Raw genomic sequence first — 27,942 nt, 5'->3', positions numbered from 1 at the left:
TCTGTTAGTTTGTTTGTTCGTAGCCAAAGATAACCGGGTGATATCAGCGGAGTTTATCGCATCAGCATAGCATATAAACCGTTGTCGAGCTGTTCTCGACATACACCACGAACATCTAAGCAGAATGTTTGCCGAAGGAAGAATACTAATTCTGGTTCAAGTTCTGATTCTGATAAATTATTCAGGTAACTGGTTCAACTTTTTTTCATCTTATCGACACTATTTTTTCTTCCTTTTACAAAAAAAAAAGGAAGTATTGTATTTGCGAAAAAATTTTCACTCAAAAATCGACCTTAATTTCCATTTTACTCACCCCCGAATGAATATTGAATTTTTTTTTTTCGACTCAATCACACGCGGATAAGTGCCAAGGAAGGTATAGACACGCGAAATATCCATTTTGACGATCCCCGAATTAATTACAACGAATTTTCTCGTGACGTCTGTATGTACGTATGTATATCGCATAACTCAAGAACGTTAAGTCCTAGAAATTTGGTACATAGACTCTAGTGGGGTCTAGTTGTGTGCCTCCCCTTTTGGTTGCCTTCGGGTGTTTCTAAGGAGGTCTTTTGCCCCTTTTTGGGGGGAAATCATTGTTAATTTCGATGTAAACTCAAGTGGTGCTATAATTTGGCGGACACTTGGCGATATATCGCCAGTCTTTTGGTCGCCAAGTTTTGTCGCCAACTTGGTGACAAAATTGGCGCATTTTTTTATTTAATCTGGTTTCAATTTGGCCACTGGTGGTGATATTTAGAGAGTAAACTATTGAATCACATTAAAATTGCCAGTAACTGGGAAATAACATTAAATTGGAGTAAAAGGAAGTCATGTGATGCACACATCAGCTCTTTTTTTTTATAAATCAAGAGAATAATTCTTTACGATGCGATGTGAGCTAATCAGCTAAAAATATAAATTGAGGTTGACGTTGCAAGCAACACGATGAAATTTGCATTTATCGATATCATATAATTAATAATACAATTTGTATTATACACTGTACTGCCGATTATCCGTGCTAATTAATGCAAGGGCGGTTTTGAAAAAAATCGATTTTTTTATTTAGGAATCGCGTTACCCCTCAAAAGTTGCAGTTTGGTATCCTCAATTGGAGAAAAATAATTAAAAAATTATAAGTTGACATCTTCAGTTCGCGCATGAGGCTGAAAGTTTGAAATTTTTTTTCAAAAAATAATAAAATATTTTTTTTTTCATATTTTTGTGACGTAACAGCTACAAATTATATAGTATGTAGCGTAGTTTTAACCTAAAAAAATATTTTATAGCTTTTACATAAGATCTTTCGTTTTTGCATTATGCCTTAAATTGGACTAAAATATCTTGCCTAATCTAAGGCGTATGCGTGGACTAAAGATCTTATGTAAAAGCTATAAAATATTTTTTAGAATACGCTAAAGATGAAATTCATACGCTAAAGATGAGATTCAATTTACGCTATATACCGACAACTTATGGCTGTTACATTATGAAAAAAATATAAAACATTTTTTAAATTATTTTTTCAAAGTTTCAATTTTTACCATTTTGTTTTGAATTTTCAACCTTATGCGCGAACTGAAGATGTCAACTAAGATTTTTTTTATTATTTTTCCCCAACTGAGGACACCAAACTACAACTTTTTAGGCGTAACGCTATAAAGGAAATCGATTTTTTCGAACCACCCTAGTCTACACGGATAATCGAAAAACACGGAAAATCCGAAACTGACCAAGCACGCAGAAAAGTGTGAGTTGAGAGGCTATAAGTAAAGTACACGGTGGTACATGAAATACTTCAGGTTTAATTACGATACTCAACTAATACAAAAAGTAATACACTAGTGCTAGTTATGAAATATGTAATAAAATTTGGCATGATTTTCAGCTTTAACTACACTGTAAAAACGATTCAGAAACGTTCCTGGAAAATAATGGGCAGCTGATGTGCCCAATTTCTGCCAGTAAAATATCTTGCAAAGTCCAGGAACGTTTTCCGCTAAAATTCAGTAACCTTCTTGATATTATGCTGGAATCTTTCTGAAAAATGCAGAAATCGTCCCGTTAAAAGCCAGTCACGTCTTTGGAGAATTAGAGTAAGCTTAGGAAAGTATAATATAATAACTTGGCACCTTCCCGATATATATAGGAAGTTCCAAGAGCATTAATGCAAACATGGCCAAAGCTATGTCAGAATTGCAGATAAGTAAAGGCAATTTTACTCACCTGCAATTCTTGCAAAGCTACATAGTCCATACTTATTTGCTCCCTTGTGGGAGATTATTTAGCATGGACGGGCCGTAATTGAGCTGAAGACGACTCACTTTATAAATACGCCTAGTTAATATTTAATCTGGGAGCTAAAAATATTTTTCACAACAGTGAAAAGTCTGCATTCGTGCAACTTGAAGAAATTCAGGAAACTTTTCGACAATGATACTTGATTTTTCCAGGAAGTGGATAAAAACCATAAAATTCACGAAACGTAACACGGAAATATCCCGTAACGTTTCGGAATTTTTTTACAGTGTAATTTTTAATTTTTTAATTAAAATTTTTGGCTTCACGGATAATCCGCAAACTGGATAATCGGCAAACCGGATAATCCGCAAACCGGATAATCGGCAACCGGATAATCTGCACACGAATAATCAGGAGTACAGTGTATATTGATATCTCTTTGCAGCGAACTCCGCGGAACCCAAAATTTGTATGTTGCTACAAGAATTTAGTTGTAAATTCAAATAATACAATGGCAAGGATTAGGGACTGAAAATCGATTTCGTTGAAGCGGTTATTTTGTTGCATTGGTATTCGTTGTCCCGGGATTTTACCATATCATTATGTTTATTCAATAATTTCTTTGCAGTTTCTGCACGATCTCGTAAAATATCACCAAAGATGAGATAAAACAAAATTATTATTAGTTGCATAAAAATATTCGTTTATGAATGACTCATGTACACTGTTAAAACTACAGGTTGCATTCGGCACCTTTCAGGGGTGAAACGCTTGTTCACCAGCGACACCCAATACGGAGCCGAAATGGCACCTCTAACTAGGGTGAAAAACAGGCACCTTTTAAAAAATAGGCAGCCGGGGTGAAAAAAATGAACGTCGGAGAGAGAAATGGCACCCTTACTGTAGATCCTCCTCCCCCCTCCAACGTATTGTGTGCGTTTTTGAATACAGTTGTGTAATTCTTTTTTTTTTTAATAGTTTTGTTTTGATTCGTGATATTTTACGTTTTGGACATTTTTCACATTGCATGAATTTAGTACTGGAAATGATTACAACTTGTAATTACAACATTTGATTATATTTCAGAATTTTCAACATAGTTAAGAAGTGCTCATTGCTTTAATTCATCTGATCGTGCTCTAACTCAGTGTTTCTCAACCTATTTTGACCCACTGGTCGGTAAAAGCAAATGAAAAACCTTGCGGACCTGTGAAATTTTTATCCTTTTCTTAAAAATAAATAATAATAATTATAATAACTCTCGGGCCGTTAAAAACTTGTGAACAAATTCTGCATACTGATGAGTTTTTTTTTTTTTTTTACAAAGTAATATTAAAAATGAATAAAACAATAAATAGCTACCCACTTTACTTGGTATCAAAGAGTTGTCACAAATATATTTAAAGTTAAAGACGAGTAATTATTTCAATAATCATAGTTAAGTTAATGATCATTTGTGAAAAATAACCGCAACGAAAGTAAAGTGTAGAGGTAATTATGAAATACTTACATGAAGAGCCAAAAATATTCTGGGATGTTAAAGAAACGGAAAAACAAAATCGTTTCTCGAACGTTCAAAATTTCAATCAAGAGTAACAATAAAGTAAAATGCACATATAAAAATTTTTCGACAGTTTAAAAACCTAAAGAAATTCCTAACACTATCGAAATATTAACCTCTAACAAGAAATGATTGAAACACTTAAATGCAAAAAAAAGCAAAAAAAAAAAAAAAAAAAAAAAAAAGCTAGACGGAGAGAGATTTCATTTTTACTTTTTGCGCTTGCTGTTTTGTAGTAATCTACGAAGCACAAGAATCATTTATTTAGGTTCTCACTTGTTGACTATGGATAATCTTATTGCGGTTATTATCTTGGTGATTAAATGTTGCTTATCGAGTAATCAAGAAAATAATGATAGATTCTAGCGTTTTGAATGATGGAAATTTCACGACAGTAATGGTAAACTGAAACTAAACAACTAACGGTATTACGGTACTGTAACGGACTAACGGTAACTGAAAAGCAGTAAACGTACTTTTAACTATGTTTGAAAGCCCTAAAAGCCACAAAGTGATCAAAAGCTGTACTTACTTGTTATTTTAAAGAATTATCCTAGAAAAGTTGAGATTTAATCCATTAGTGTACTTCATTCAATGTGAAAGACATAGAAGGCCACGCATAGATGCAACCTATCATTCGTCCGCCATATTGAAGTGGTTGAATGGTGAATGTATGCCGGAAGCGCATGCGCCAGCGAGTGATTTAGCGATTGCTTGCTGTTTTGGCACCCCTGTCTGCGATTTTCTGCTGTTTTCGCACCCCTTCTCTATTTCCTGGCTAGCATGGCACCCTTGGGCCCCATGCTTTCACCTTAGGGGGAATATATTCACTCGTCTGGAGCCCCTGGTTTTAACAGTGTAGAGCAGAGGGCATGCCTCCCTAGAGGAGTAGAAGAATTTCATGAAGGCGGGAGTGTTTAAAAAATTAAAAGAAAGAGAAAAAAATAGCTATAACTTGTTCAATACGCGCTAACAAGTAGATATTTTCTACACTATAGTTTAATTATTCTCATTTTTTTTTGAAGTTTTTAATGCAGATTTCATTCACTTTTTCTGGGAGTCTGGGTTTTTAGCATTAACATACTTGGAGTAAAAATATTGAGACAGGCGGAAAGGAACCTGACGTAACACAAATAAGATTAAATAAGAAAAACATTTAAACTTAATTTCAATAATACAGTTACAATCTTGCACAATATGGATTACATCATATGTAGAAAAAATAATTTGGAGCCGTGGCGGACTTCTAAATTAGTTATTATATATTCTACGGCGGCAAACAACAACGGCTTGCAACATTTTAAAGCCCTTAAAAAGCTGCACAGAATGAACTTTACCCAAAGTTTGAGGGATAACTAGAACACCCCATAGTTCATTTCAAGTTGATTTCATATTCTGAAACGAGGCTTATGTTCAGTTTTAAAGTATCGTCTGCGGTTTCGAGTCACGGAATTGAATTAAACAAAATTGAATTTTTGATAGGCGGTAAATTTTTTGATGCAGACATTTCTTTTTGGCGGCGACGACAACGGAGTGTCAATTTCGTCAGCTTTCTTTCAACTTTGCAGGAAATGTAGCAAAGGTGTCGATTTTTCCCTCCCTGTAGATGCCAATGCCAATTTGTTTCAGTCAGTTGGCGATGATTTGTGGTTGGGCGGCACACTTGTAAATTCGACTCCTATTTTGAAGAATTACATTAATGGCGATCAAGATTAAAAATTTCCTTTTAACTTTCAGCATTTTTACCATAACTTAGAAAGTCGTCAAAATCTCGTTACTAGTTTATGAAACCGTTGTTATAGAGATTTTTGGCACTTTACATAGTCTTAGAAACACCATCGCATTTGGCTAAAATTTTGTTTTTGACTTAAGGGGTCCGGGACACATTTTGAAAATTTTTTTATTATGTACTTTAGAGTTTTGAAATTTTTTGAACTGATTCATCATTTATTTAATAAGCAAAATCATAACATAAATATGAAAAAAAATTATTTTTTTACTTAAATTTAATTAGTTTTTTTCAAAAAAATGGGGTTGCTTTAAATTGCTATAACTAAAAATATTGTTGGTCAATTTTCAATTTTTTTTCAAAAAAGTATGCACAAATATCTAAGCTTTAATTTTTATTCGGCGATTTTAAAAATATTGATTCAATAAAAAATAAAAAATATTTGAAGAAAAATTTCGAAAAATTCAAAGATACTTTTTTTTAAAAAAATCATAATTTTTGCAGTAAACGTTTTTTTCAAATTCGCCGAATAAAAATTAAAGTAAATTGCTTGAAAAAGATATGCTCCAAGTTTCATTACTTTATCTCTATCGGTTCCTGACTTATAAGAGTTTGAATGCAAGAAATCGGGAAAAATTGCATCATGGAGAAAAACGCGTTTAAAGTTTTAAAGTTATGTACACATTCGTTAGATGCATGCAACAAAAATAACTATAACTTTCGTTCTATTTAAGGTAGAAACAAGATTCAAACGTCCTCTTAAGCAGAAAAAAACGGAGCAATTTTTCAAATTATAAAAAAAAATTGCAAAATTTGAGGATTTTTGTGTCCTGGACCCCCTTAACGTACGTAGTGAGTAGGTACTTGAAATAATACATTTAAAGTGAGTAACTGTGCATTAACAATTTTTTAGTCATGTGTAGTGTCATAAGCATAACAGTTCAATCCTTTGAGGTTTCACGAACTAAAAAATGTCGACATGTAGAGAAATTTGGCGTAATATTTGAAGTGGGGCAACAAGTAGGGTTGATGTCGGAAATCTTTCTTTAAACTGTCCAATGCCGTGTAATACTTCAGTTCCTATCAGCTTAAATTTATTCTCAATGCAAAGAAATAAGGACAGCAAAATTCGCAGATCTTTACTAATCTGTTGTTACATATGGCTTTATTCAAGAAAATATTAATCCATGCAAAAGGCAGCCAAGAACAGGAAAAGTAACTGCAATAATCAATTGAACATACAACAAAAACAACAATTTAAAACCCAAAAAAAATCTATAAAGTAGAGGATTTCACAATTGTAGCAGAGTCAAAGAGAAAGTCATTTCAGGGAGTCCATAACAGATCGCGCAGACCAATAAAGCGTTCCGAATAATTTTAGTTTTTGATCAGTTGGGTCAAGTTTCGAGCAGAAGAGGAGATGAGCAGCATTCTTGTTGTTAGAACCACAAATTAGACAGGCACTAGATGTTAAGATACCTATTTTGTACGGCTGCTCAATCATGCGGAATCATGGCCTCATACTAATCTTATAAATGCGAAAGTGAGTGTGTTTTTCCGTACATTTTTTGTATGCAATTATTTCACGCCTTAAATACTCAACCGATCATCATGAAGTTTTATATGCACATTGGCAGGGGTGCGAAATAGAACATAGTGTTACAAATCCTGTAAATAGTAATTATTGTAGTAACGTAACCTGTAAATAGTTTCCCGTAATGAATATACAACCCCTTTTTCATATGGCTAAAGTATACGATCCCTATTTCCTTTTTGTTCATTGATAAAATTTGATAACGGTCTACTACTTTACAGAAGCGTGTGGAATATTTGAGAAATTTCTTTTCGGTGTCTATATAAGCCGTTAGCGATGGATAAACAGGGAGTTTCGATTGATATTTCGAACTGAGAGCATTTTTGCTCTGTTGATTGCGAGGCATTTCGCTGTGTTGTTTTCGTATTTGGAAGTAAATACGTGTGTAAACGTTGAGTTTACGGTGTTGTGTGATAATTGCTTAATTGCTGATGAATAATTTAGCAGTTGTTGACGATATTTCCTGTACATAGTGTAAATAAATTTCCTGTGTTTTTTTTATCAAGAACTGTGTCATCCTTTCAAGAAAGTGGAAGTCGCACCGAATCCGTTACAATAGGTTACCTCGGCAGTCCTCGGATAGAATAACTGAGCTGGTGGTATATTTTTAGTATTTCTGCCTTAGATCTGGCTGAAGGCGGTGACTTACTACAAAATATCATGCTTTGCCATCAATTTTGAGTTGAACCGCACCATTGCTGCGGTCACTCACCTGGTGTGCTAATTCTACATTATCTATCAGTTCCTTTGGCTCTCTTGTCTCCCTTAAGAAGTTTTTCGCCTCCAGCTCATGTGATTCCTATTCCGGCCTGATGGGTGTTACAAAGCCCGAAACTCCAGATCTCGGATGAAATAACTGAGCTGGTGGTGTATTTTTACTATAGGTTACCTTTCGTTCCCCCTTCCAAAAAACAAGAAACAGTATTTAATGATTTTTATTCCAGTTTTATAGAAAATCATTAACTTGCAAGTATCTCAAGCAATCAGGAAGATATATCTTCTCGTGCGAAGTCCTTCCTAGAGAGTTTACCTCGTAATTACAGCAACAATGTGCAGTTTCTGGAGTTGGGGGACAACCTCCTGTAGTCTTCAGTTCTAACATTATTACTAATCCTGATACAATAATGAATGGCCAACTCCACTAACCTGATGGTCATTCTAACTTCGCTAGTCGACGAGATGTAAATAATGAAAGGCGTCATTTGGAATCGTCAACCACGTGTTTTGCGTACACAATAACAAAATAGTTCCAAACTGATGAGCAAAGATTGGTTAACTTTTTCTACTCTGAAGAGAGAATTTGCATAAGTGGAAATATTTCTAATAGTGGCGTCCCTGTCAGGGGTGACACCTGGGGTGGTAATTTGTGGTGTCATCCCCCCCCCTACAGAAGCAAAAGAAAAAAAAAATGTAAAAATGAAAACATGAAATCCATGCAATTAAAAAACAACTACATTTGTATTATAATGAAATTTTAAGTCTACTACTGTACAAGAAGCAGAGAAAAGTGGAGGGCTCGGGGGTTTACCACCTGGAAATTTTTCAAATTTGTTGTCTTAAAAATGCATTTTAGCTTCATGTTTTTCAAAAACTTGCAATTCCACTTAGGATCTCACCCCCCGGACGGGTAACACCCCGGGCGGACCGCCCCCCTCCGTAGTGACACCACTGCTTCTAGAAACCAATTTATTTTCTTTCAGTTTATATTTTCGCTAAACAAAGGCTAAGTAACCTTTTCTTAAAAAAACTTAGACTTAGTTAGCGTTCAAGAACTCTGTTCTAATCGTCCTCCATACGCAGGTAGTGTTTTACATTAAATACCTCTGGACTAACGGATATATGTTAAAAAAACTTTTATTCTGTTATTTCTCAGAAATACTTTTGATCTGTGTAACAGGTTTGTCCGCTGTTGTTTTTAAATAAAGTTGGCTCTCTGTTTAACGACGCTCTATTTAACGAAGGCTTTTCACGGTCCCAGATGGTCCACTGTAGTGTTAAAAGCATTCTATTTAAGGACGCTCTCTACGAACAGAAGATTTTTTGTGGTCTCTTGAAAGTCGTTAAACAGAGAGCCAATTGTATGTACTTTTAAAAAATGTGTACAAAAGATATAGAGATGTTTTAACTTCCGTTGAAAACTTTAGCCTTTTCATTTACTGTATTTTTTAGTTTCATGGCCGGGCACTTCAAGAAAGAGGGACTGTCCCAATGATGCTCAAGAGCCCTGGAGTTATGATGGACTTAATGGCAAGTAAAATTTTACATTTTTAGACGAACGAAATCGTTGAACATTTGATAAAAATAGATTGTCCCACAATGTATTCCTGAAATGTTTTCTACAGACCAATTACATTTTGACGCATTTTACATAACTTGTGCATCTTGCTAAACAAATGCAGCAATATCCTAAGTTAGGTTTTTTTCATTTGTCTACTTTTAATGACAAAAAACCCACCGCAATTTAGTTCAATAGTGGTTAACCGCATTGTTATTCGGATAATATGATTGATGTTTAACTTCTGTGCTTTTTATTTCGTTTAAAACTTATAATCACTCAAGTCAATTTCTTCTCACCCATTGGATGGGAATTGAATCGGTAGTTTGAAGAAGGGAACAAGTTCCAAAATATGAAAATTTGAATTTTTGCGGTAAAAAACTAATTGAAGGTTGACTCACAAAGTAAGGAAGAAGAAGAATACAAAAATCTATCTCTTCATGTGTAGAATTTAGTTTACAAAATTCATCAGTTTAAACAAGGGAACAAAGACCGGACTAGTTCCCTTGTTCCAACTGATGAAATTTGTAAACTCAGTGCTACACATGAAGCGATAGGTTTTAAGGCAGAAGAAGAATACAAAAATATATCTCTTCATATGTAGAATTTAGTTTACAAAATTCATCAGTTTGAACAAGGGAACAAAGACCGGACTAGTTCCCTTGTTCCAACTGATGAAATTTGTAAACTCAGTGCTACATATGAAGAGATAGATTTTAAGGTAGAAGAAGAATACAAAAATATATCTCTTCATGTGTAGAATTTAGTTTACAAAATTCATCAGTTTAAACAAGGGAACAAAGACCGGACTAGTTCCCTTGTTCCAACTGATGAAATTTGTAAACTCAGTGCTACACATAAAGCGATAGGTTTTAAGGCAGAAGAAGAATACAAAAATATATCTCTTCATGTGTAGAATTTAGTTTACAAAATTCATCAGTTTGAACAAAGGAACAAAGACCGGACTAGTTCCCTTGTTCCAACTGATGAAATTTGTAAACTCAGTGCTACTCCTGAAGAGATAGGTTTTAAGGCAGAAGAAGAATACAAAAATATATCTCTTCATGTGTAGAATTTAGTTTACAAAATTCATCAGTTTGAACAAGGGAACAAAGACCGGACTAGTTCCCTCGCTCCAACTGATGAAATTAATAAACTCAGTGCTACACATGAAGAGATAGGTTTTAAGGCAGAAGAATACAAAAATCTATCTCTTCATGTGTAGAATTTAGTTTATAAAATTCATCAGTTTAAACAAGGGAACAAAGACCGGACTAGTTCCCTTGTTCCAACTGATGAAATTTGTAAACTCAGTGCTACACATAAAGCGATAGGTTTTAAGGCAGAAGAAGAATACAAAAATATATCTCTTCATGTGTAGAATTTAGTTTACAAAATTCATCAGTTTGAACAAAGGAACAAAGACCGGACTAGTTCCCTTGTTCCAACTGATGAAATTTGTAAACTCAGTGCTACTCCTGAAGAGATAGGTTTTAAGGCAGAAGAAGAATACAAAAATATATCTCTTCATGTGTAGAATTTAGTTTACAAAATTCCATAGTTTGAACAAGGGAACAAAGACCGGGCTAGTTCCCTCGTTCCAACTGATGAAATTTATGAACTCAGTGCTACACATGAAGAGATAGGTTTTTGTATTCTTCTTCTGCCTTAAAATCTATCTCTTCATGTGTAGAATTTAGTTTACAAAATTCATTAGTTAGAACAAGGGAACAAAGACTGAACTAGTTCCCTTGTTCCAACTGATGAAATTTGTAAAATCAGTGCTAGACATGAAGAAATAGGTTTTAGTATTCTTTTTCTGCCTTACATTGTGAGTCAATCATCAAACATTTTTTTACCAGTAAAATTCAAATTTTCATATTTTGGCGCTTGTTCCTTTCTTCAAACTACCTATTTAATTAGAACTCAACTTAATTCATTTTCCCCTAGTTAATGCAACTTCAATTGTGATAGTAATTGTAACGCAATTTCTTATCCCTAAAATGTAGTTAAATTTTTTCAGTAGAAAATCTGTCAAAATTTAGTTAAATGAGTCGTTAATTGTGGGATCGTGTTGATAAGACTCGCGAGATGCAGTAAAAATCATGGCTTGCATTCACATGCAATACTTGTGATCATGGTGTCGGTCTCGGACTGATTCTGGAGTAAAAAAGAATTTGAAGAATGGAGTCGAAGGTTGCCTTTTTAAGAATTGGAAAAGGAGTCGGTCATTTTCCCATCGACTCGGCAATCCTGCTTGTGATAACACAAGCAAGTTTACTATATTCCAGTGAACGCGAATTTAAGGGTGAAGCTTTTGTAGTGCAACATCTCTAGCCCGTAACAGGGGAGGTGAAAACGTAAGACATAACAGGGGACGTGAGGTCTCAGAGACCGCTCTATTTACTAATTTTTTAAAAATCGTGTAATTAAGATACGTTCCTGTAATTTCCCTTAAATTGTTTTTTGAACTCTTATTAGCACGGAGAAAAATATTTTTGAATTTTGAATCGAATTACACCTTTTGCGAGAAAATTTTGCTAGAGTCGTAAGATTTTTCGAGAAAATCATATGCTGCAGCAAATAATTAACTACTCGCAAATAAAATTAATCTATTATTTATTAATGACTTCATTTTAGTTCTTTAATATATGCAGAACATTTTAGCACCAGAAAATTGATTATATCACGTTACCGGAAAATATTGACAGCCCTTGAACAAGTAGTATTTCGCGTCGTATTTCGAGGAATAATTCAGCCTTTATTGTCACTAGAATGTCATTGCGTGACGTTTGTAAACATTTCAAACAAATATCAACCTCATATGTCTACTACTGCGAAAAGTTGTACCACTGAAGGGAAGGTCTCACAGACCGCTGCTAAAGAATGCAATGAAATTTAAACCAGATGCACTTGACTAAAGATAATGATAAGCAAGGAGGATGTTCAAGGTCACAAAACAAAAAGCTATTGGGAAAAGCCATTCAATCGGACTGAAAATGAAATAGGGGTGATCGCATGAACTTTCGAGCAGTCTGTAAGACTGCACCTCCCCTGTTCAGTGCTAGTTCTCAAAGTCTACTTGATTTTTGGTCAAATTAAGAACAGCTAATCTGGAATCTATTTCTCGCTGAGTCGTTAGTTGAGAGGTTTTTTAATGAGAGATCAACTTATATGTGTTGATACGCGTTATACGATTCTATACTATGTATAGAGTTTTTAAATAGTACGCAATTTTTCTATCGACAATTTAAACCACTTAGCTGCTCCCTGTTCCTTTCTTCCTTTCCTGTTGTAACTAAACACAAGCGTAATGTTGGACATGGTTGCATATTAGAGACATAAGCTACAAACACAAAGAGTAAAAAATGTGAATAAAGCGGTGAAAATCAATTGGGTTGGTGTAAGAAAATACACTGCTCAAGTGACTTATGGACAAACCAAAAATTTCCCCTATCGCGGCACTCGCACAGTGTACGGGAAAAACAGTTTGGTTGTTATTGAGAAAATGCTTGTTTATCTTGTGTTTGCCTTTATTTGTAAAAATTTGATTTATTTTATGCATAATATTGCTGTTTTTTAGGTCCACCCTATTGGGGAGAAACGTACCCCGACTGTTATAAAGACAGTCAATCTCCTATTGCTATTAACCCCAGAGAAGTGCAGCAAGATCCAAACCTGGAACAGCTGTCCTTTACCAATTATGATAAACCAATAACAAAAGCCAAAGTTGTAAACAATGGTCATACTGGTAAGTATACAATATAATTCGAGAAAAATACTTTTGGTTGATATTTTGAGCAATATAAATGAATGAAAAGAAAAGAAAAATTATAAGAGCAAGATGATAATGATAGAAATAAATCGTGAACACTGAATTTAGACCTGAATCATTAAAGCGTAAATCTTGCTCATTCAGTAAAATCTGCAAAACGGACATAAAGAGACATGAGCCAATCAAATTTTGAACTCACTGTCTTACTCAACCGATAGATGCAACTTGATTGATTGTAAGTTGGTTGTTGTTGGATTGTATCATACAGTGGTGGTAAAAAAAAAAAAAAAAATTGCATCACTCGTGCCGCAAGGGAGAGGAATATCATCCCGACTGCATTCAACACACAGTCAAGCATACCGTATCCCAGATGATTTGAGGATGTATTTCTGATCAAAGAGTTGGTGGGCTTCACTCTGTGCAAGGAACAATAAACGCTCAGATGTATATTGGCATTTTGGAGGAGAAATTGCTTCCTACTATCCGGGATCACTTTACTTCAGTTCCAAACGTGATTTTTCCAGGACGATTCTGCTCCGTGCCATAGAGCAAAACTGGTGAGTAACAATTTAAAAACCTTTATCCTGCCAATAGACTTAAATTGACATCGGGTTAAGTAATTTTTTTTCACTAAACTCACACGCAGGTTCAGAAATGGAAAAATGAGCATGGGGTCAGTTTGCCTTGGCCTGGAAACAGCCCCGATCTATGCAAACAATTATCGGATTCCTGCTGTTAAATGTTTATTTCATAAGTTTTGCAGAATTTCACATACATTCATCGTTAATCGGTCGACCAAAACTTCCTACATAATCCCATTGTTGTGAAAATGCGAGGGTGATGCATTTTTTTACCAGCACTGTAGCTGATGTTTGTCGAATGCTTGACGATTTTTACACATTTTGAGAGAGTAAACTATAAATTTTTGAAATAAAACTTCATTTCATGATTGTTTAGTGTCTCATTCAGATTTCAACGTACCATAGCTGGTATTAGGATTGTATGCAGTAGCGAATTCATTCCATTAACGTCATTATTTTTTCTCTACTCATAACACAGTGCAAATTACTCCCGAGGATGGTGTCCAAAGAACTATTCGAGCCAATGGGGACACGTTCTCTCTGGCACAGTTTCATTTCCACTGGGGTGATATTTATTACAGAGGCTCCGAGCATACTCTGAATAACATGCGCTACGCAATGGAGGTAGGAATACATATATTTCCATGCTCGATTGTCTGAATACTTGAACTTAAGCCAAAAAACTTATAACTTCGCAGTGTCTTTGTCAAGAGTTTCTCGAGAAAGGAAAGTTCTTTAAAGATACATGTTGTACTGTCCAACCACGGATTGTATGGAATTTTCAAACGTCCAGATAAGACGAATCTATCTGAATGAGGGGGAAAAGTAAAAATTTGATGCCGGTATTCCGCTCATTTGAATAAGACTCTGCTTCTGCAAAAGCTGGGATCGTTAAAAAAAATAGATTCGTATTTCCGGCTGTAAAACGGATGTTTGTCTTTCCACACAATCCGTGGTCAGACAGTATGTTGGTCATTCTTCAAAAAGTGTAATTTTTCTGCCACACGCCTTTTACTGTAAAAACTTTAAGTAACAATTCCTTTAACAATGTTTTTTAATTTCATCAGAAATGCATCTATTTAAGCCAGCCAACAATTTTTTAATAATAATTTTTATTTTAATATAATTTTGGTTCACAACATGTGAATTTTCACCTTCGTGGCACATCCCACACCTGGTGTGACTGTTTAGTTGTTTAATAACTTGTTAAATTAAAAGTAAAATTCGCGATAACTCGAAGTCAGATAACTCAAATATTACCATAACTCGAAGTTTTTATCAAGTCCCGATCCCTTTGAAATTTATTCCATGCTAATTATTTTCAATACCTTGAAGTTAACTTCCTCTAACTCGAAGTTATTTTAACGATGGCTCGAAATTTATTTTGAAAGAGCGAAAAAAAAAAAATAGAGAAACAAGTGAATATGAGAGAAATATTAATTCACCTTCACTTGCAATTCCTGCATAAGCAAGAAGAACACCTGTTCACCTGTTGAACCAATGTGCGATAAAGTAGTTACACATGCGGAAATGAGTTAGCTTGTTTTCTTTTGTAGTACTGTACTGTTTACACTTAGTCATGCTGCTAGACTAGGGAATCTGCATTTAAGATGCCAAGTTGTCAAGTCAATTGATTGTACCTTTATTCAAAGACTCACCTAGGTTAAGATGCGTTCCGCTTCATTTTTTACAATTAAAGAGGTCTAAGCAAAAGCTAAAAACCTTGGATTTAGGAAGTAAAGTAAATCCCCTTAATGACATTGAAAGGAATCCAACAATGAAAAGAAAAAATATTGCATTGAACTATGGAATGCCTCCAAATACTCTGTCAACGATATTAAAAGAAAAAGAGAAACTTCTAAAGCGGTAGAATCGATGAATCGGAATGTGAAACGAATGAAGATGTGCACTTTTTCTGAAGTAGAATCGCGTCTATTCAAGTGGTTCCATGCTTTTTTTCTGCCAATATTTTTGATTAAACTGCATAGTCTGCTTAAAAACTTTTAAGTTCTGTAATTTTATCTGTGGTAAGTACATACTAATTAATATATTTCATGGTTTTTAATATTAAAATGTTGAAAACCAAAACTAAGCGGTAAGTCGAACTTCCGATAAGTCGAAGTTTTCCGTCGGTCCCTTTAGATTTGAGTTATTACGAATTGACTGTATATACTTATTTATTTACTATTCCTTTCACAAGTGTCTCAAATACTAATTGTTTAAGTATATTTAATTGTTTAATATTGTGTTTTAGTTTGTTTCAGTAGGATAAGGAATCATGTCACACCAATAAATTCTCATCTCCAATACATAAACACAAAACGCCATTTCTCATTAACTTGTGGCAGTAGTGACATCATATTTTATTTTCCATGATACAAGGGTTTTGTTTATTTTTAACCATAAAGAAGTTGCAAGATTTTTTTCGAGAAACAAGAAGATAGATTTTGTTTGAAAAACTAAGTGTAGTTATTGTGAACTCTCACCTCCGTGAACTTGAATTTCAGGAATGTAAATTAATGTAAAAAAAGAAGTGAACTTGTTTTCATATGTTTAACATGTGCAGATTGTAGCAACGAAGAAAAAAATATTTCCTTGAAAAATGTATCCATTAGGCCGATATTAATGAAAAATTCCTCACTTCTGTGAATCTCACCTCCGCGACAGACCTTATCAATGCCATTATTTCTGATTTGAAAATAAATGATGGAGGGAAATACATCAATATTAATCATTCTACCAAAATTATAAATTGCCAGTATATTCTCAAATTTACTAAATACTATTTTTAATGCACATTTGAACTAAAAGGATGATTAAAAATGAAGCCGTGCTTTAATTAAGAGAGCTTAATTCCTACTAATCATTAAAATACATGAAATATACCGCCAGCTCAGTTATTCCATCCGAGGACTCCAGGCGGTATCTTACTGAAAATACTCATTAAAATAGCTCATTATTGGCACAATTAACAAAATTACTACTTTGATATTAAATTGGTCTCGATTTTTAAACATTAAAAGTTTTTTTTTCTTTTTTTTTATTTCCGCGAACATGCCATTTTTTTATTTTCTTTATTTATGAGCAAAATAATTGGAACTTAGCTGGGACATTTTTTATGGTTACTTCTAGTTGATAACACTTTCATGTAAGATTTAAAAAAAAAAAAAAGAAAAGAAAAGAAAAGGTTTCGAAATTGAAAAATATTTGCTTTCAAAAAATACATTTTCTGGAGAGTGACCCATATTTCCAGTAGAAGATCGAAATTGAAGAATGTCGACTTTTAAAGGTAATTCGCCAAAGATATTTGGTCATTCACCGATGTATTTAATGTATGGATGTTCGTTTTGACCGGCTAATGTCATCATTTACCAAATTCCGGATTTTCTCAGAAACATATTGAGTTGTTTTGTAACATCAAATAACATTTTGGTTTCTTTTGGATTTGGTTAATGGTTTCCTTTAAAACATGAAAAAAAGCCCTTACCGTACCGAACATGTACTAACCCTCTATTCTAAAGCTAACTCTCACTACACTGTTATAACCAGAGGTGCCAGCTGGGTGTGATTTTCCGTCGTAGGGTGCAAAGACGGAGCCACAGGGTGCCATAGAGACTAGGAAATATTGTCCCGATATCTTTTAGCACCTCAGTGGATGAAAGATGGTAATGAAGGGCCATCAGCCCCCGCAGTAGCCAATGGCGACTCTTTTCCTCCGCAAAGGTGCCTCGCTCGCACATGCGCTGTGCACTCCGGCATAAGTTCAATTCAGCTACTTTAATGGCGGACGACGATGCTGCAACGTAGTTGTTGGTACATTAAATTTTCACATTTGAATCGACTACGAAACTGGATTAAAATTCCACACTTCTGAGACAAACCTTCAAAACCTTGCGTAAGTACAGGCATTTAATCATTGTATAACATTTAAGGCTTTCCAACAGGCTTTTAGTGTTTTCAGAGTTGTGTTTCAACAAAGTAAACTGAGTACAGCTTATTGTTTCTAGTTAACCGTTTTAACATAGTGATGTATGGCTCTTTTTTATCACGTGTACTAATATATGGTGTTCACTGCTTGTCACGTATGCGGTCTCACGGATTTTCCCCAAAATTGTTTATTGTTAGCAATACTAAATAATTAATTAGTAACCGGGATGAAAATTCAATGATGTAAGTAACTGCTACAGCAGATAGACTGAATGTCTTTATCTTCTCAATAAAATAACTGCGTAGACGTAGAAAAGAAAAAAAAAAGCTTTGAAAAGAAATCTCTCTGTGTGTTTCATGCCATGACTCATTACGTGAAAATATTTCGTTGGTTTTATTTCAAAAACCGAATGAAGTGTCTAGACGCGTTTATTTTTTTTCTCTCTCTTTAATTTCTGTTTCCAATGCTTTTCATTATTTAGGATGCTAAAATTTTGTTTTGATTTTTAATGTCGAAAAAGTTTCTATTTAACAAAGAAAAAAAGTGCTTTTTTAGATTACTTATGTTCAAATAGGATATTCAAATGTCGAACTATATAATCCGTATCAATATGTTACTCTTGATTAAAATATTTTGAACGTTTATGAAACGCCTGCATTTTATGAAACGATTTGATTTTTCCGTGATTGTAATATAACTGAATATTTTTGACTGTGCTTGTAAATTATCCATAAATGCCTACACTCTTATTTTTTAATATCATGCTATAGTAAATGTCAATATCATTTAAAACTACTGAGCAATCCAAGAGTTTTTATGAGAGTTAGAACTCAGATAGAGGAATTGAAGTCATGAACACTTCTAAATTATGTTGGAAAGTCTGAAATGTGATCAAATGCCTTAAATGACAAGTTTTAATCCAAAATGAATTCAATGTGAAAAAAGTACCAAGACTTTGTCTATCATAAACCCAAACAATAAATAGAACACAATAATATTCAAAACCGCGCACAATCGGGGGGAGGGGGAAGAGGATCTACTGTAGAAATCAGTGAGTCTCTCCGAAGGTTCCTTCTTTTCCCCCGCGCTGCCTGTCTTTCAAGAGGTGCCCATTTTTCGCCCTAGTAAGAGGTGCTATTCCGGCTCCGTATTGGGTGTCGCTGGTGAACAAGCGTTTCACCCCTGAAAGGTGCCAAACGCAACCTGTAGTTTTAACAGTGTAGTGAATTAGTTAATTTTTAAACTAACTCACTAATGAGTAATCCATTAAATTAATTTTTTACGGAATATTTCCACTATTTTAACCACTCGAAGGCTCGTTAAGGCGGTTTATGATATATCTCATAGATGAGTCGAAACAACGAGAGTAATTGTGTCTATTTTAAAGATTTGGCTACAATAGCAAAAGATACAGATTAACTTCAATTCATGAACGACAATAAATCAAATGTTCTAATTGCATTATTTGTTGAAAAAATAACTAAGTGTTTTTATAAAATATAGTATAACTCTGAAAGTTTTATTTTTATATGAAAGTAAAACATATCTTGTTGAAAATGAGCACTATACAACTTTGATGCTTTGCAAAATGTAAAAACAGTTGTCTAATCATAAAGTCGGTTTCCTCCACGTTTAAAAACTCTCCGGCTCAGAGCAACAGTAAGACATCAAAACCCAGATCTAACGATAAGCTATTCTATTGTTGCCCTTGGGTGACGAAATAAAAACAAAAAAAACCTAACCATACCCAATCAAGCCACATTAAATCAAACTGATGATAAAACCAACAAAATTTTAATGTCTTTCATGAGAATTTATATTTGGTATTTTTGAATTTTTATCCCTTTTGAATTGACAATATGTAATTAAAATTATTTTTCCTTCTAGTTGCATTTGGTGCATGCGAATAGTAGAAATGAATTAGCTGTCGTTGGTGTATTTATGCAGGTAAGTAAAAAAACAAAACGTAAGTAAAAATAGATTCAATTTGAATTCTTTAAATTACGAGGGTCCTTGCACTTAATTTCCAAAAACCCAGTCTATAGCGACTCATTTGGCTTTCTGAGCACTGAATATGATTGGCGACCCTTAATTTTTATTATTTTTTAGTTTCGAAATTCAATATTAAAACAAAAATATGATATGGAGCATTTTCTTTGTCCATCTTTGAATAAATTTCACACTTAATGCTCTAAAAAGATGATTAAAGTTATTTATTAATAGTACATAGTTTAAATTTACGAGGTTACGTTGGATTCGTTTGTGTACAGTAGGCGTCTTTTATAGTGAATAAGTTTAGCAAATTTTTGAAAAAGACTATTGTCCCACCGTAAGCTATTTTTTGCACGTATTGTGCTATTGCTTTGGGAGAGGGGCGTCTTCCCGGCATTTGTGGAGGGGCGGGGGGGGGGGGGTTATAATGTATAACTAAGACCAGCAGCAGCATTTTGACTGCAACTGTAACTTTTCATGCTTTAGAATGTGCTATGGTCCCTATAGTGGAGGAGCCGACGCATCCGCCACAATTTTGGAGCAATCTTGATCCAATGCTTCGCAGCGATGGCATTGCAGTTGATGTTTATATACATTTCATTAGCATGTGTTAAATTGAGTCAAATGGAAGGTTGTTCGGCTGTTAATTATGCAAATAGCTTCACAAAAAAGGTTTTCAGCTCTTCAGATTTCCAGCAGATGCAGAAAGAAAAAAGAAAGGGATAATTAATAGCGGACGAATTGAGTGGCTGCGTGGAAATGGAGCTCGCTTATGTATGGTTAATATCGATTTATTTTTCACTAGTGGTACCCGCACGGCTTTGCCCGTAAAGGAAAAATTGAAAGGTCTTTTGGTTCATCTGTATATTTACAAATAATGTATTATGAATTTTCTCGCCAATTGGCTTGTACCCATGTTACGGTTCCACGCTATGATAATTTCGTATCTCGTCAAATGGCTTGTGCCCATGTTACGGTTCCACGTTATGATAATTTCGTAATTTACTCGTCCATCTTATGATATTTTTGTTCTTAAAATTGGAATAAAAAAAGAACCACATCGAATTTTCGAAAAATCGCTTCGGGGTGCACACCCCGTGCTACAAACTAACCTTGGGCCAAATTTCATGAAAATCGGCCGCACGGTCTAGGCGCTATGCACGTCACAGAGATCAAGATATCCTCCGGACAGACTTTCAGCTTTATTATTAGTAATAATAAAGATAAAAAAAAAGAAAAGAGGAAAGATAAAGAAGTAAAAAAAGAAAAAGATAAAGAAAGATAATTTTCAAAACAAATTCCTTCCCATTTTGTTAAATTTCTGTGAAAAATGGGCGTAAAATTGGAATAGAAAAAGAACAAAATCAAATTTTCGAAAAATCGCTTCGAGTTGCACACCCCCATGCTACAAACTAATTGTTTGTCAAATTTCATGAAAATCGGTTGAACGTTCTATGCGCTATGCGCATCGTAGAGATCCAGACATCCTCCGGACAGACTTTCAGCTTTATTATTAGTAAAGATAAAGATAAAGATGATTTTACCATCGTTACGTTATAAATGCTCTGTAATCTTTGCTAACATGCTGCAGTGCTCTACGGCATGTCTCCCGGTTGTGCGATAAGTACGCTTGCTCCCGCTTGCTCCAAAATGGCGGATGCGTCGGCCTCTCCAGTTATATGGGCTTTAGAATGTGCCATTTTACGATGTCAGTAGTTGGTTATAATGTATAACTGTATAACTAAGCCCACCAACAGCATTTTACCTGCAACTGTATTTTTTTATGCTTTAGAAGGTACCTTTTTGCGATGCCGGTAGCTGGTTATGATGTACAGTGCTGGTAAAAAAAATGCATCACCCTGGCATTTTCACAACAATGGAATTATGTGAGAAGTTTTGGTCGACTTATTAACGATGAATGTATGTGAAATTCAGCAAAACTTATGAAATAAACAATTTATAGCAGGAATCCGATAATTGTTTGCGCAAATCGTGGCTGTTTCCGGAATAAGGCAAACTACTGACCCCATGCTCGTTTTTCCATTTCTGAACCTGCGTGTGAATTTAGGGGAGAAAAAAAATAACTTAACCCCATGTCAATTTAAATCTAATGGCCGGATAAAGGTTTTAAATTGTTACTCACCAATTTTTCCCTTTGGCACGGAGCAGAATATCCTGGAAAATGACGTTTGGAACTGAAGTAAAGTGATCCCGTATAGTAGGAAGAAATTTCTTCTCCGAAATGCCAATATTCACCTGAGCGTTTACTGTTCCTCGCACAAAGTGAAGCCCACCAACTCCTTGATCAGAAATACATCCCCAAATCATCTGGGATACGGGATGTTTGACTGTGTGTTGAATGCAGTCGGGATGATATTCCTCTCCTTTGCGGCGCGGGTGATGCAATTATTTTTACCACCACTGTATAAGCAACATTTTGACTACAGCTATAACTTTTTTTACTTCTGAATGTAGCTGTTCATAACGCAGCTCAGTGTTTTGTATTTTATTTTATCAACAGGAGCTGCAAATGGACAATAGAGCTTTGAAACCTATTGTAGATTCTCTCTCCAATGTCAAGTACAAAAACGATAATACAGAGCTTCCTTCGGGACTCGTCTTGAACAGCTTGTTACCTAGGAACTCAGGATCGTTCTTTCGTTACAACGGATCACTGACGACACCTGCGTGTAGCGAAGGTGTCACTTGGTCGGTTTTGAGAAGCCCCATTTCGATTGGAAAAAATCAAGTAAGTGTTTACAATTTCCGAAAGTATAACCATTAGGGTGTCCCAAGATATAATGGCGAAAAAAAAATTTGTGAAACCGAATACGCATACCCTCCAAATTTTTTCCTTTTCACCTCAGAAACATGAGAAAAAAGTTTTATTGCAGTAAAATAACGGGAACCCGTGCCGATTTAAGGTCAAAGTTGAACCTGAAATCCTGTACAGCGACTACAGTGAAAATACTGCTAACTGTATAATTCTTTACTACACGTGACATCAATTTATTTAAGGCAGATATTTACAACAATATTAGACTACAAGAAACATTACTGTACAATGTACATATTTTTATTTCAATGTTTGCTTTTTGCAGTTAGGATAGAGCTTCTGGTGCTCTTAAACGCAACGTAACACACATTGTTTTTGTTCCTCATCAGCTGTAAGCAAACCATGAAAGTCCTGCATCATTTTTACCTCTTTTTCAGCTGCATCGCTTACTGCTCTTAACATTGAGACAGTCTTTATCACATCAAAGAATGAAATATTATTGACCATACCATAAAAGCTGGTTGAATTTTTGTAGAGCAGCTTTTGAAATAATTGGGTCCACATTTTCGTACACTTTTTCAAAAAGCACAAATCTTTGTTGGGTGCTTTGAGTGCCAAAATGCATTGAAGCCATGGTTTCACGTATATTGTTACTACAAAAAAAGAACACATAACAATGTCTCATTTCCCTTCGTATCTAATTTTAGTTGTGAACTAAATAGTAATAGTTGAAGGGAGTAAATCGTCCATCGAGCTTGGAGCATGACTCCCGGTGGTCTTATTTTAAATTCATTTTCTGTATCTCCACCTAAAAATATGATAGGCAGTTCTATCAACTCTTTATAGCCATCCCTGACCGTAATATTAGCGAGTTCAGCACGGTAAAAGTCAAATAAATTTTCCAAGTTAATGTACAATTCGGAACAACTCCGCAGCTCCTCCATAGCACTGTATTTTAGTGGGATAGATCAGTTCATATATATGATGGCGGCAAGCAAAGGAAAGCATTTCTCTATCAAATATTTGCTCAAGAATAGCGCAAGAACTACTGAAAGGACCTGTTTTGGAAGCTGCAGTATCACAACAAAAGAGTTTTGAACTTTGTCTTCAAGATTCCAATATAAAACTGCCTTTCAAACAGCCTGTTTTTGTTCTTTTCTTGTAGAATTACCCAGTTTAGACTCAGCAACGAGTTGTTTGTCACATCCTTATGAAATAACCATATATAACCGATATTCGTTTGATTTTTGAGCGCTCAAAGCAGGCAACATTTACATATCCCAAGGTAAATTCACTACATGTGGTACCTCGTACTGAAAACCAATTTTATTCTTTCCTCATGCTCCTTCCGCTTTTCGATTCGAATTCTTTGAATTGAAGATACCTATGGGAAATTCATCAGTGTTACACCCAAGTGCGTCAATAGTAGCTTCAAGAATAAACACATAATCTCGTATACTTTGACACCTGTCCAATGTATCAACTGACTTCGGAGTAATAAAATCGTTCCTCATTACATATTTACTTGTTCCAGGTTCTGATAATTCTTGTTCCAGGTTCTGGAATACTTGTTCCAGGTTCTGATAATTCTTGTTCCAGGTTCTGGAATACTTGTTCCAGGTTCTGATATACTTGTTCCAGGTTCTAATATACTAGTTCCAGGTTCTAATATACTAGTTCCAGGTTCTGATAAACTTGTTCCAGGTACTGCTTTATATGTTTCAGGGAAATCTTCTGAATTAATATTTTTACTAGAGCTCGAAGAGGAATTTTCTTGTACAGGTTCATACAATTCCGAGGATGTTGAAGCGGAATCGTATTTCATGCGCCTGTTTTCTTCTTTGACAGCTCTGCCTGAATACTTCTTGCAGTTTTTTGTTTTGTATTTTTTTGTAAGTCTCTCTAAATTTGATACAGATTTTTAAGGTTATTCACACAATTTTGCAACGATTTGGTAGGAATGCGTGCCTTTTCCCAAAAGGTGATGCATTTTGGAATAGCGAGATTTGCACTTTCACTGATGGTTAAATTTACTTCTCGAATGTTATAAAACAAAACAGACAGAACTTGCCCGTTAGAGGGAAGTTTCAAACCTGTAATTTGGTGTTTTACGACTCCTATTAAAAATATCTCTTTTTTCGAACTTCGCAACTCCAGTGCCATGTTTCGTTCCCTATGGAACGACTATATTGCGCTCGCTGACCGGAATGTATTCGTACTGACACGTTTGACGGTTTGAAAATTGCCACGGATAACCCCCCCCCCCCAACATATGTTTTTTCTGTTTTCATTTGTTTTCTGTGTACTATTTACAGCTGTTTTGAGCTTCGCAAAGTATCGCGTCGCCAGCGTTCGCTTGCTTATGAATACACGTGCTATTTGCACGTTTAGGCCTTTAGGCGCAAGTCGGCACGGGTTACCGTGCTTCAAATTGCATGAAACTTTTTTTACAACGGTTTTGATGTAAAAGGAAAAAAATAAGAGGGTATGTGTTTAAAAAAAATGACTTTCATTTTTTGGGACACCCTAATAACCATGTATTTCCGCAAAACAACATAAAAATAAAAATTGCAATGGCTATTGTTGTAAAATAAGGAACAACAATGTCAATTACACAAAATGCACCGCCAGCTCAGTCTTCGGATGGAAGAAGTGCCACGTTCTATTCCGGGCTGATGAGTGCTAATAAGCACGAAACTGCAGTCCTCGGCTGGAAGGACTGAGCGGGGGGTGTATTTCATGTATTTCTGATTTAACTCTGGCTATAGGGCGGTAACTTAATGGAGAAAAAAAGAAACAATATCAAATAGCACAAATTGCTGATTACTGCAGACACATGTTTCGGCCTTTCAAGGTGCGCCTTTTTCAATGCAAAAGTAATGAGCTTATGGATGAAAAGACATCCGACTTTTGTCCGACATGGCCAAATTGTCACATGGCCCGTTTTGCGCACGCTTTTTATGTAATACTAGCTGACCCAACCACGCGTTGCTATGGCGAAGTATTTGGTTTAAAATAATATTTTACTCTCATTACTTTGATACAATCAAATTAATATTTTTAATAAAGCTTAAAATAGTGTTGCGATTTTAAGACACAACAGATTGATAATGGGCGTGTTAGGCTGAAGTAAGTACTTATTAAATTTAGTAAGTAAACTAAATTTTCGATGGTAAAAGCACTGTACTTACGCTTACTAAATGTTGAAACAATGACTTCGGCAAAAAAAAAAAAAAACTTGAAAGTAATTGTAAATATCGAAAACGGACTTGCAAGCATGCAAAAAGCATTCACCACTTGCTCTAGGAAAATTACGGAATCCAGAGACTCACTTGCTCCCATTGTGAGTTAAGTCAATCTGGCCGGGCCACGAAGATGGTAGTGAAGTTAATTCATCACTATATATCATTAACTCTTCAGAAATTATTCGAAGACTTCGTTAATTTCCCTGACTAAAGCCAGTCTTGTCTCTGGAACCTTCAGAGAATACTTCGGTGAATTTAAAATAACAGCTTGGCACCTTCCAACTTTTCCAAAAACGCTTCAAAAGTATTACTGCAAGCATGAGGAAAGCTAACACAGAATTACAAGCAAGTACCATAAATCCAACTCGGCTGCCATTCTTGCAAAGCTACGGAAACCAGAGGCTCTTTCACTCTCATTGCGAACTTAGTCGAAGAGAACGGAACGTGGTCGAATAGAAGCCGATAGACTTAATAAATACGCTCAGTTAATCTTTAAACTGGGAGTTAAAAGTATTTTTCACAACAGTGGGAAATCTACATTCATGACATTTGTAGGAAATCAGGGAATGGTTTAACACAGATACTTGATTTTAACAGGAAATTGTCGTGAACCTATGAAATCCCGGCGTGTTCCGCGGATATAATCATTGACATTTCGTATTTCTTTTACAATGCATGTCAAATTAATAGTGTGGTACATAATTTTATTTCTGTCCGAATCGGCCGACCACAGTGTGTTATTGACACAATGTAAAAAAAAAAAAGTGTCGTTTTTGGTGACTCAAGTGCTCTTCGTACAGAATATATTCTATAAAATATTTTCGTTGGCCGTTTTCGAGATGTACTGCGAAATGCTGCACAGATGGGTCTTTTTCGTACATGAGGGAAACTAAATTAATCCAGAAAGTTTCATTGCGGCTTATGTAACTTAAGCCCTGGTTTCCTAGAAGCGAAATCACCGAGTTTTGGCGTCGCTACTCGGCGTGACGCTGAAATCAAAGTCAAGTGATTCCGGCGTGGCCACTCACGACGTCGATTTAGCTCGGGCGCGCATGCGCAGAAGAATCAAGTTTTCCTCTATGCGATAAGCGACGCCGAAGGTCGGCGATTCGTTCCTAGGAAACCAATGCTCCTAGGAAACTCATCTCTCATCGTGCTATTTCGTCTCTTTTGTCCATATTTCGCACCTCAAATGCGACTCAATAAGGACCTTTAATAACGTATTGGCAAAAGTACTTAACGGATTTCATGGAATTGAAAAACTCGACATTAATATGAGCCTCATACGTTTTTAAAAGCTGTGGAGATTATGGAACTACCCGCCGCTTATAAATTTCAACTTGATTTGTAGAATTTGATATTCATATCGAAAAGTGTGGCCACTATTCTCCTCGCTTCTACGGCCATACAATTGACAGCCATCGATATCCGTAACATAGTATCATTTGTAAATTTTAATTAACTTAAGAATAAAGAATTTTGAGGATGAATTAACTTACTGCGCCATCTATTAAGAATTAATAGAACTACACAATTAATACACACTGTTAATGTATAATAAACATTTTATTTGCAATAAAAAAATATGAAAACCATCCTATCTTTTAAGTTGGACCAAATTACAAATAGGTATGAAATTTGATAAAAATCGGTTCAGTAGTTTCGGAGTTTACCCCGAACATACATCGTGACACGAGAGTTTTACATTTACAGATGTCATTGTCAGTAATAAGCGGAGTGATTTTTTTTTTTTTTACATGCTAGATTAAAGATGTTGCAAGCTTTTTTCAAGAAGCCAAGCAATTTGTTTTTATGATAAGGTAACAGATTAAAAAAAAAAAGAGAAGTACCAATTTGTAGCTTCTTTTTTTTTACTACGAATGCATTTCAGGCACATACTTCATGTTAACAGTACGTTGTGAAAATTCACATGTGTCAAATTTTTCTAACCGTATCACTCACCTTTGCAAAAACACACACACACACACAAAAATAATTTATACTCCAATTTCTCTTTTTCAGATAACACTGTTCAGAAAACTCAATTCTGCTGACAACTCAGAAGAAAACGCAGACTGCAAGCTGGTTAACAATTTTAGACCTGTACAGCCTTTGAATGGCCGTAAAGTTCTTGCTTCTACGCCTTCAAGACGTAAAACTGATGTGTGAGCGTTCGTTGTGAAATTTTTGTATAAAAATATTTGTTTTTGCTTCAAATAAACCGAAATTTTCTCCAATGTAA

General features: G+C 35.1%; 1 protein-coding gene across 1 annotated transcript; it reads left to right on the top strand.

The window, feature by feature from the left end:
* The first annotated feature begins 5 nt into the window (after nt 1-5).
* On the top strand, nt 6-27,942 carry LOC129227663 (carbonic anhydrase 2-like). The gene is made up of 7 exons (XM_054862255.1): nt 6-185; nt 9,298-9,375; nt 12,987-13,154; nt 14,238-14,383; nt 19,575-19,634; nt 22,201-22,428; nt 27,723-27,942. The coding sequence occupies exons 1-7, from the start codon at nt 125-127 to the stop codon at nt 27,867-27,869; spliced, it is 888 nt and encodes a 295-aa protein (XP_054718230.1). The 5' UTR covers nt 6-124; the 3' UTR covers nt 27,870-27,942.

Source organism: Uloborus diversus, chromosome 8, assembly GCF_026930045.1.
Source record: "Uloborus diversus isolate 005 chromosome 8, Udiv.v.3.1, whole genome shotgun sequence".
Lineage (NCBI taxonomy): Eukaryota > Metazoa > Arthropoda > Arachnida > Araneae > Uloboridae > Uloborus > Uloborus diversus.
Note: the sequence above shows the minus strand (reverse complement) of the source record. Positions and strands in the feature narration are given on the sequence as shown.

Coding starts and splice junctions, on each gene's coding strand:
- LOC129227663 (XM_054862255.1), top strand. CDS start 125: ATGTTTGCCGAAGGAAGAATACTAATTCTGGTTCAAGTTCTGATTCTG. Junction 9,376..12,986: donor GAGTTATGATGGACTTAATG/GCAAGTAAAATT, acceptor GCTGTTTTTTAG/GTCCACCCTATTGGGGAGAA. Junction 14,384..19,574: donor ACATGCGCTACGCAATGGAG/GTAGGAATACAT, acceptor TTTTCCTTCTAG/TTGCATTTGGTGCATGCGAA.